General features: G+C 44.1%; 1 protein-coding gene across 1 annotated transcript in view; it reads right to left on the reverse strand.

Annotated features, from left to right (window-relative positions):
* Nucleotides 1-90: 90 nt before the first annotated feature.
* Nucleotides 91-10671, reverse strand: part of tbl1xr1b (TBL1X/Y related 1b) — a 20409-nt gene continuing 9828 nt past the window's right edge. The window contains exons 5-16 of the mRNA XM_063219488.1: nt 10564-10671; nt 9752-9884; nt 9226-9367; nt 8891-8954; nt 8594-8691; nt 8413-8473; nt 8064-8185; nt 7302-7376; nt 6992-7119; nt 4129-4294; nt 3749-3850; nt 91-3208 (exon numbers count right to left, since the gene is read on the reverse strand). The exon at nt 10564-10671 is cut by the window's right edge and continues 121 nt beyond it. Of these exons, the coding sequence (XP_063075558.1) occupies nt 3182-3208; nt 3749-3850; nt 4129-4294; nt 6992-7119; nt 7302-7376; nt 8064-8185; nt 8413-8473; nt 8594-8691; nt 8891-8954; nt 9226-9367; nt 9752-9884; nt 10564-10671 (1226 nt within the window). The 3' untranslated portion in view covers nt 91-3181. The remainder of the gene's footprint in view (nt 3209-3748; nt 3851-4128; nt 4295-6991; nt 7120-7301; nt 7377-8063; nt 8186-8412; nt 8474-8593; nt 8692-8890; nt 8955-9225; nt 9368-9751; nt 9885-10563) is intronic.

A 10671-nucleotide genomic window follows, 5' to 3' on the forward strand; every position in this document is an offset into this window, starting at 1 on the left:
TCTTGTATACTCTCTTGTATACACTGCTGGTACAGGAAAACATCGTTGCTAATGAAAAGCTTAATTCCAAGCATACAATAGACAAAAAGCTCATTATCAAAATATATTTTATTCTGAACTTCTTCTCTGACCTGACCCAAATCACAACAGCCAGATCAACATTGTAAAGATAGTATCTGCAATGGGATGTGAGCGAGGAGGGGGGCATGGTACATCAGGACAAGGACACAGAGCAATCGAGAAAAAATATATATCAAACAAGTATTTGTGTGGTCCAAGGGGATGGTAAGGTACAGCCGGGTGTTTTCCTTCTGTAGACAGAATTATAAAAAGTTTTCAAAGTACAAAAAACATCAAGGGTCACAGACATAGTAAAGATAAAACTAGGCATTTTAGGTTGAACCAAAAAGGAAGCAAAAACACTCAAATGCACTGTAAAAAGCATCTCTTTAAAATCAAGACATTATAAAATACCATTCCACTGTCGTAGACAATATAATAAATAGTGTCTTATGATACAATCTAATTACTGTTGATTATATTAAAGCAAACTTCAAAATACTCTAAACTCTTTACAAAACAAAAAACAAAAAAAATTAAGCCGTGACATTTTGAATTTAAAAAAAAAAGAGAGAAAAGAACAGAAAAACACATCGCAATGGAGGCTATTCATGAGTAAGGTTTGGCTTTGTGAGCCCTGCAATGCTATGCTACTGAATGATACAACATGGAATGCCATGAAGTTGGCCCCAAGCCACCGCACTTTCTCTCAACACTGTTTTGTTTTTCAAAGCACCTCCTTTCTGTACAGGCGCACACGCACACGCACACGCACACACACACACACACACACACACACACACACACACACACACACACACACACACACACACACACACACACACACACACACACACACACACACACACACACACAACACAACACAACACAACACACCTGTACAGGCTCCATCAGTGTGAGGCATAAAGTGGAGAGGATAATTCCAGATGGGGGAAAAAATACAACACACATACTTCCTTCCAACCATCTTTAAGTGCTGGCTAAAATCAAGTTCATTTAAAGTGCAGGGAAATAAATTCCTTGTGGTTGACTGGGGAAGTAGCAGCTCCACTATAGTTATGACTGTGTAATGGTATTTCATTGTGTAAAACAAAAACAAACGGACAAACATAAAACACTATACATTACAGCTAATGGTAATGACATTTATTCAGAACAAGCACACAGACTGTTCCAAACTCAAGAATGTCTTAAAATAATATTTTTTCTAGTAGCCTGAAAAAAAAAATGCTACTCATAGCAGTAGCATATATTTTATATCTATGTATATATACCGTTTCTTTCAGTTTCTTGACACATTTCTCTTAGACGTCTGTAATCATGACCCTGCAATCCAGTACTAAATGATACTGTGTAATAAAAACAAAACGTGTATCTTCAGTTCACCATGTATGAGAACTGTGTCCTCCTCCTTGACTAAGCAAACATGACGACACTGCTCAAGGCCATCGAGCAGACAGGAACCTTGCTGACTTCACAACACAGTGGGACAGTCAGACAACCATCTGCGTCCAAGTCACTTGGTTTAGTTTCAACGTTTCTGCCTGTGCACAGATGAAATGACACATGGCTTTACCTAAGGGAGCCCTGGGTATTCCCAAGAACCCGGCTAAGTAGTAAACCAGTTAACTTAACCTAAGGTAAGTGGTAAATCATGTAATAGAAGAGCCTGGAGTCCTCATTATCTTCGCTAAATGACACCAGTTGACGATCTATTAGCAGGTCTACCACTTCCTGTAGGTTAACATAGCCAGGTTTAGCCACTTAGCCTTGTTCTTGGAATAAGTGTCACGTTATCAGCCAACCAACACTGGGGATGGCCTGACTGTTAAGCTCCTGTACTCTACGATGATGAGAGCAATGACAGGAAAACGACAACGCGTCCACCACTTACACTCACTAGCGTGTCAAGATTCGGTGAATTACCAACAATCGTCACCAGTTTATCCGTGGCAAATGTACACAGGGCAATGCATCAGACCAGAACAGAAACGTTGTAGCGGCTTGAAAAGGTTCAATGGCTGGACCACCTCAGATTACCCTGCCCACCCCCCCCCGCGCGCTACCCTCTTTTTCCGGGGTTCTCCGCTGGAACCCTTTTGGATTTAAACTCATCAAGTACAAGGACCAGCTGAGTTTTCACTGACCATCTCGGCTACCACATGCCTGTGACATGCCTTACATCAGGCAGAATAACTCGCGTATTTGATGACAGTACGTGTATCCACAGTCATACACATAAAAAAAAGTGTTCGAATGAATGAAAAGTCAGCAATGTGTACTGTGTGGCTCAGGCCAGTCAGTTGTTACAGTTAGATATCCATTAACGCAATTCATTTCTATGGGGCCGTCACATATAATAAGAAAACATAAAACAAAAAACAAACAAAAAAGGAAAAAACAGAACAGACATACAAGATACTCAGATATGGTGCCAAGCTCGTCTCTACTGTGGTGAGTTTTGGCATAGTCACGGAGGTGCGGAGCGATTGCCATATGCAAAACAAGTGTCTGTGCCACACCCGTCAAGAGTGTGCTTCCTCAATCACCGCCTTAGTTTCATTCAGACCGCAAGTTTGTAAACCCCCCCATGAGTAAAGATTAAGAACCTTGATCAAGGTGGTTCTTCGTCTGACTAGCAAAACCTGGATGTGGGGTGGGTGGGGAAGAAAAATGTTCCAACTCAAACACGCAATGGCAAACTGAAACACTGATGCGTACAATATGCACACACCAGCAGTAATGTATGAGCTGAATGATCTATTGACACTAAGTGTGAGAGAAAGCGAGGGAGACACAAACAGCGATATGTGGCCTCGGCATGTGTGGTGTGTGTGTGTGTGTGTGTACGTGTGCGTTTGTAAGTGTGTGTACATGTGTTCCAACAGTCTTGTGGTTGAGAACAAAAAGCGAAACCGTGTTCGCTCTACTGTTTGACTGGCGCACAAAGGAGAGGCAGCACTGCGGCCTCTATATGCGTGGGCTGAACAGTGGGCGACTTCAGGAGGGACCTACAGCAGTGGATGGACCAGGAACAGACAGACAGTCAATTTGGCTATGTACACATTCAGAGTCGGTCCATGGCTTCCTGATGGCGTTGTCATTTCCGCAGGTCTAGCACGCACACCTGGGGAGAGAGAGAGAGAGAGAGAGAGAGAGAGAGAGAGAGAGAGAGAGAGAGAGAGAGAGAGAGAGAGAGAGAGAGAGAGAGAATGAACCATCACTGTTGTGGCAATAACAAAAGTGCGTCTGCAGGTTGTTTGAAGTTAATGGCAGGGCAGGGCAGGATGGTCCCACCCCCCAGGTTGAAAAAGGCTGTAGTCAGAGTTAGGCCAATCCCACCACTGTTACATTTTTAAACAAAGATGGCGGCTCATGGAACCTTTGACAGACATATTACCATAGTTCCAAAATAGTTCCAGGAAGTGAGTGTCAAACACAAAATACAGTGAAATAATTGTAATTCATGTTTATGTCATCTTTGCTTATTAGGTAGTGGTTCTGTGTTAGTCTCTAGCAAAAAGAAAGCTGCTGCCTGCAATTATTTGAATCTATGCGAATCATGTGACCAAGCGACTTCCTGTAACTCTGTTGTCAAAACTCTGTATTGCATGGCTCTGGCTGTAGGCTATGTAATGTGTCTCAGCCGGTATAGTGTGGAACTTACTGATCCGTCTGATGCACTGGCTCCCACTTTGTCCCCCGTTGCATTCCAGCACACCTCGAATATGCCCCCCGTCCCCCTGTAGCTGTTCACCAACGCACCACTCTGTGGGTTCAAACACATACACAGCACTTTGTCACACACGTATACAGAGATATGACACACACTGCATAGACATGCATTGCACAGACACACTATTTAGTGTGTGAGCTATTGTGAAATGCAGTCAATGCACACAAATCCATTTACTTGAGTTAAACTTTTGTTACACGTGCACGTGCGCACTACACGTACAAAAAAAAAAGAAAAGAAAAACGAACACAATGTAAAACAACAGGAGCGCTGTTACTTTCTTCAAAAGGGCAGAGGCAGAGGCACTGTACCTGCGTGTTCCAGATGTGCACACACTTGTCGAAGGAGCCACTGGCTAGGAGCCGCCCGTCGGGGCTGAAGGCGACGCTGTAGACGGGCTCGTGGTGGCGTGTGAGCGTGTGGATGCAGGCGCCACGTTCTGCGTCCCACAGTCGCACTGTGGAGTCGAAGGACGCGCTGCAGAAGAGGGGAGTAAAGGGTGAGACACATGAGTGTTGAGACTAGGGCTGGGCGGTATACCATTAAAAACACATCATAACGGTTTCACCTACACAAGGTTCACTTTTTGATGAGAGAAGGTTTTTCTTGTAAGTTTTTATTTCAAAAAAGTGATTAAAATAGAAATAGAAAAATAAAATTTCAGGATTTTATCTCATTTTTAAATTTAATTTTAGCCTTTTCTTCAGAAACATTGAGATGTGGGGAAAATCGCCGTTTATGGAAAAAAAAAAGTGCAGAGAACCGTGATATTAATTTTACTCAAGAAAACCGTGATACGCATTTTTTCGAAAACCGCCCAGCCCTAGTTGAGACACACAAGGCACAACACACACCTGAACAATCTTCTGTGACTCTTTTTTCCTATCTTTACCTCCGCCAGGCCAGGAGGTTATGTGATCGCCCGATTTCTGTGTTACATGTCTGTCCGTCTGTCATTCTGTTCGTTCGCTGCTATTTCGCGGCCTGCCACAGGGTGGCCGAGGTGAATTGAGCTATGACAGGGCGTGCCTGCGAGGTGGATTGATGGACAGTGACCACAGCCAGAATGAAGGCTATTACGCGCGGATTTGCTGTGCCTACATGGCTGCGTAGCCAATAGCACACCAAATGATATATAATAATAATACACAACATGGCACACATATCGTCGCAGAGTGTTTGCCCTGTCAACCAAATCAGCTTTCGCGGAGTTAATTGTTCTCCGAGTGTTTCCCTGCTCAGTTGAAGTTCACGAATGCTGGAGATAATATCAATAACGGCGATTAGTGGTATAACAGATAACAGACAGCGCCAAGGAGGGAAAGGTACCCGGTTCACTACAGGCTACATGAAAGGTTAATCAAAGTTGTGCTGCGACAGTCACCACAAAGCCAGACAGAATGCACACAGAACGCGCAGATTTGCTGTGCCTGCATGGCTGAAGCCAGGTGCGTGGCCAATAGCACCAAAACATAATGTAATCAATGTAATCAATCAGGATGATGCATATCGTCGCAGCTTTCGCGGAGTGTTTTCCCTGTCAACCAAATGAGCTTTCTCTCGTCTGTCCAGTTGAAGTTTGTAGCCTACAAATGTAGGCTAAATGTAGTGAACTGGATCCTTGGCGCTGTTCATCAGCCTAACTGTTCACCGCCCTATATATATATATATATATATATATATATATATATATATATATATTTTTTTTTTTAAATCCACCCTTCGTAGGGATATCGTCGCAGCTTTCTCTGAGTTTATTGTTCTCCGAGTTTTTCCCTGTCAACAAATCACCCTTGTCTCGTCTGTCCAGTTGAAGTTTGTCAGTTAAAGCAAGCCTTTGCTTAACAGTATGCGAAACACAGACTGGTTCTTCTAGCCTACTTTACAAATAATGAATGAATAATGAACGAGTGGAGAAATTAATAACGACGAAGAGTTTAATCGTAGGTAGCAGCGCCAAGGAGGGAAAGGTAGACCTATCCAGTTCATTACATTTAAGGTTAATCATGTTAACAGACCACAGTTAATCAAGGACATGGTAGGCCCTATAAAAAAGACAGATATAATTTGGTTACAACTTCACTGTTTAATTCTCTGACCACACTAATGGTGTATAAACCTGCATAAATGACACCACATCATCACACAAATAGGCTATCCTATGTGTCTAAAAACAAACTGAACGTCCTTGGCGGAGGTCTGCACACTCTGGGTGCATTTCTAGTTTTGCTTTTATTTTTTTGTGAAGCACATTGAATTGCACCTGCGTATAAACTTGCCCTGGCTTCCCTCAAAAGCTTAATGATAAATCTGCATCCTATTTGACAACTGCTGAGCTTCAAATATTACAAGACTACAGGCAAGACTAACTACATCTAGATCTAAATGTAAACATTTTTGACTGATGAGGGTGAGGTGACGCACACGCATGTGACACACAAGGCACAACACGCATGAAAAATGAATGAACGATTTAGCCATTTCACAAATGAGGAAGGGTGTAAGCTTGAAACATTTGTGAGGCGATCAAAAAGGAAAAAGGAAACTGAGGAGTGCTTCTTAATTATTATTATTTTTTTAAAGGTGCACCGTGTAATATGTTTTGTAGTTTATTTCCAGAATTCATGCTGCCCATTCATAAATGTTACCTTTTTCATGAATACTTACCACCACCACCACCAAATTCTAAGTATTCACTATGACTGGGAAAAATGCACTTTTCATACATGAAAAAGGGGATCTTCTCCGTGGTCCACCATTTTGATTTTTTCAGAAATAGTCATTTTTAGCTGCAAAACTTACTGTACTTTGGTTATACTAGTAAATATTGCTTTATTATTTAGAAAATGAAAAGATCAAGATTGGTAATAGGCAGCACAGTTTCATTGAGCAGCATAGTTGCAGTAAATTATTTTCATAAATACCAGGCTGGCAGTTTTACCAGAAGTGATTTGACCTACCGGTAGATGCTGTCATGCAAACAACCAAACTGTGTCATGGAAGCTACCAGGTGTATCAGCATGAATGCAATGCAATGTAATGTAGTGCATCAGCTCCACACCTTACCTCATTAACAGTTGGCTCATAATGACCGACAAGATTACCCCCCTTAAAAACAGTGGCAGTCCACCACCACACTACCCAGAGAGGCCAGATGGTGTGACTCCATGTTACCTGGCTAGCATCAGGTTGGCGTTGGGGTTGTTGGTGCCTGGTCCCGTGGGGCTCCATTTAATAGTGTAGATCTCCTTACTGTGGGCCTGCAGGTCATGCAGACAGCCCTCCTGTTTCATACTCCAGATCTAAACACACACAGACACAAATGCGTGCACACACACACACACACGCACACACACACAGGAAGAGCAAGTCCAGCATTGTTAAGCACAGCATTTCGCTCAAAGCTGAAATGTAACACAAAAGAGGACAAGAGGAGCTTTGTGGGCTCTGGAGTGAGCGGTGAGTCATCACTGGCTCTGCTAACCTTCAGAGTCATATCGTCGGAACAGGAGGCCAGCAGGTTGCCTTGGGGATCCCACTTGATGGCGTTCACCTCGTTCTGAAGTGACAGAGGAAAGAGAAAGAGGCGGTTAGTCTTGGGTACAACGAGAGAAAGCAAGAGGACAGAGATGGCTCTGCAGCTCTCCTGACTGAGAGAGTTGGGGGAAATCAGGCTACTTCAGAAGGGAAGGCCACAGGCAAGACGCCAACAGGTAATCAAAGACGTATTATTGAGGAGTGAGTCTCTGTCTACAGTCTTTCATTTACAGTATGTCGGCCACCACATTCACATTTGGAAGTCTTATGACCGTCAGCAATCAGCATGTCACAGACATCCAAATCAGAACAATGGGAACACATTATGTTGCTGCCTGGCAACATTTAAAAGTTAAGGGTGCGCACATCCACAATGGAAGTAGTCCAGGTGGCAGACAATTGTAGTGTGCGTGAGTGAGCTGAACACTGGATATGTGCTCCAAAAAGGTTTCATTACATGACAACTTGACATCCATCCTCTTGGGGGATCTACTGCATGTCATGTATCATCACCTCAAGATACAGGTCAATATATGCACAGGAGAGGACACACAATTGGGTGGAATAGAAGAGGAGCAAGAGCTGTGTGTGTGTGTGTGTGTGTGTGTGTGTGTGTGTGTGTGTGTGTGTGTGTGTGTGTGTGTGTGTGTGTGTGTGTGTGTGTGTGTGTGTGTGTGTGTGTGTGTGTGTGTTTGTGTGTGTGTGTTACCGTGTGACCCTGGAATGTCTTGATGGGTCTGTCCTGGCCCAGCTTGCAGACGTGGATGCACATGTCAGTGCTGCAGGAGGCAAACGTGGTGTTGCTCTGCCAGTCCACGTCCAACGCCGGAGCTACGGAACACCACACACAGTCATACATTTGTAACAACATACAACACAAGACACACAACACCTCTATTGGACAGCACACAGGCATGGATGAATAATAACATAAAAAGAGACAGAATAATTCTTATAAAAAATTCATTTTGCAACATTTAAGTGGGAGTCAGAGGATGGCGTTTATGGCTATCTCTGACCATCTCTTATGGCAGCGAACACATATCAGCTGTGCTCACCCGAATGGAATGGGAATTGCTGTTTTGCTTCTCCTGTGTGTGCATCCCAGATGATTGTGGTCTGATTGCAGGACAGAACACAGACATGGTAAATCAACAGGAATCTCCCATCATGTAAAAACTTTATTTTTTTCATACAAAAGTAAGAAAACCAATCAGAGAGGGGGCAAAAAGAGCTTACTTTGTCTACCCCAGCGCTGAGAATGAAGTTGCCTTTTTTGTTCCACTTCAGAGCAAATATGGGACCTTTATGTTGTCCCAAAGTACTGGCAAGGTTACCTAAAAAATAAAAAAAAACATTAAAACCAGGCGTCACGGCACAGCTGAAACAAAAAAATTGCAATTGTCATGAAAGGGAGAGGCAGACAGAAAGGAAGAGAGAGAGAGAGAGAGAGAGAGAGAGAGAGAGAGAGAGAGAGAGAGAGAGAGAGAGAGAGAGAGAATAAAGAAAAAAAAGAAAGATGTATGGAAATCGCACCGTCTTTAATCCATATTCTGGCGAAGCCGTCGTATGAGCCAGTCGCCAGCAGCGTACCCTCACTCTGCAAAAGATGAAGGCAAAAACCAATCAACTCTCACTCCATCAGACCACCACAGAAAGGATGCTGTGCGGGTTTTACAGCAACGCAAAACCCTATTTCTGTGCTTGAGTGGAATTAGGCTGGAGACCAAGCCATCGAACGAGAGTGGGTTCGGGGGGGCAACATCAGAGAGCGCACAGATTTTCATGTGGCAACTCCCAGGAGTACGCGGGAAAACATATTTCCTGCTCTGGCCAGTTGCCAAGGGATACCTCTGGCGGGACAAACTTACATTCCAGTCGAGTGAGGTGACGTCTTTGTTGCTAGGCACGTCCTGGCCACCCTCTCGGATGCAGTGTCTCAGGACCAGCTGCGTAGAGCCACTCGAGCTGTTCTCGCTCAGGTTCCAGATACGAGCTGTCGAGTCTCCAGACCTACAAACACACACACACAAGCAGATACAGACACCGACACATAAAAATACACCCGTAGGTAAAAGACTATGCGATGAGCATCGCTTCAGGTTATGAACCATCACTTCAGCATGCAGAAAGCACACCGTGTCCATACCTTTAAGGCAGTAGATTTTAATTCAAACTTCAGGCATGATCTTCTGCAAGCAAATGCAATGCCAAATGTAGCCAACTGTTTCACAATAGACATCAGCCACCATGACGGAAATCACTCATCCCTGCAACAGCATTGTTATGTGCACACAGCACAAAATGAACCATTCACATACAACAACCACCATCACCATGCAAGGCAAACAGTGACGTACTGGCTGGCTACAACTAGACACAGCGGTAGAGACTGACCCGGAGGCGAGCAGGTCGCTGACGGGGTTCCAGGCACAGATGAACACCTCCGACTCGTGGCCGCGCAGCACCATGGCCTTGCTGGCGGGGATCTCCACCGCCCTGTCCACCTCCATCATCTCAGCATGGTGGTCTGGAGGGGAACAACAATCCCTGTCAGATCTCACGCACATCCAATTTCTTTTGTTCCAACTGCAGGGTCAAAGCGTTAAAGTTCATGTAGGGCAAGGAGAAAACGCCCACCGATGAGCTCCCTCCTTTTAATCCATCTATATTTTTGTGAGGTTTGGGACACGTGGATAAAAAGGAGCTTATCGTGTGCGGTTCTTCCTTGTCCTACTGAGGGAACAACAAGTCAATCCAAACACAGTCAAACACCCAACACATTACAGGTCATCAGGGCGGGAAGCATCTTTGACAAAAAAAAAAAGATTACAGCCAATGAGAGGCAATGAGAAAATCAGGAAGCACGCTCAACACCTAACTTTTGTCAATGAATAAATTCAAACTTCAGTAAATAAGCTCTCATCACGGCACAGATGAAAAAAGCATACTTTCAAAGTGGGCTGTTTGCAACTAAGCCTAAAGGACACATTGCAATTGCAATATTTTTGAGATTGTGCAGGAAAACATCACAAACAATTACGTAGTGCTGTACACTTACATCTCATAAAACAAACAAAAACAAACAGACGAAAACCCCCAATTCAGATTACAGGGATTCCCCAACATGCTACTGTTATGCCCCGTTAATCATGGTGTGAAGCGAGTTCTGTTGTGATGTGCGGAATAGTGTAGTGTAGAGTACTGACTGGCCAGGGAGTGTGCTCCGTTCTCCTCCCCGTTGGCGGCGTTGTCTCCATTCTTGGTGCCCCCGGGCGTGGTGGCGTTGGTGGACGAGGCCGCGGAGGAGGCGGCTG

The sequence above is a fragment of the Engraulis encrasicolus genome, chromosome 16, assembly GCF_034702125.1.
Source record: "Engraulis encrasicolus isolate BLACKSEA-1 chromosome 16, IST_EnEncr_1.0, whole genome shotgun sequence".
NCBI classification, from domain to species: domain Eukaryota; kingdom Metazoa; phylum Chordata; class Actinopteri; order Clupeiformes; family Engraulidae; genus Engraulis; species Engraulis encrasicolus.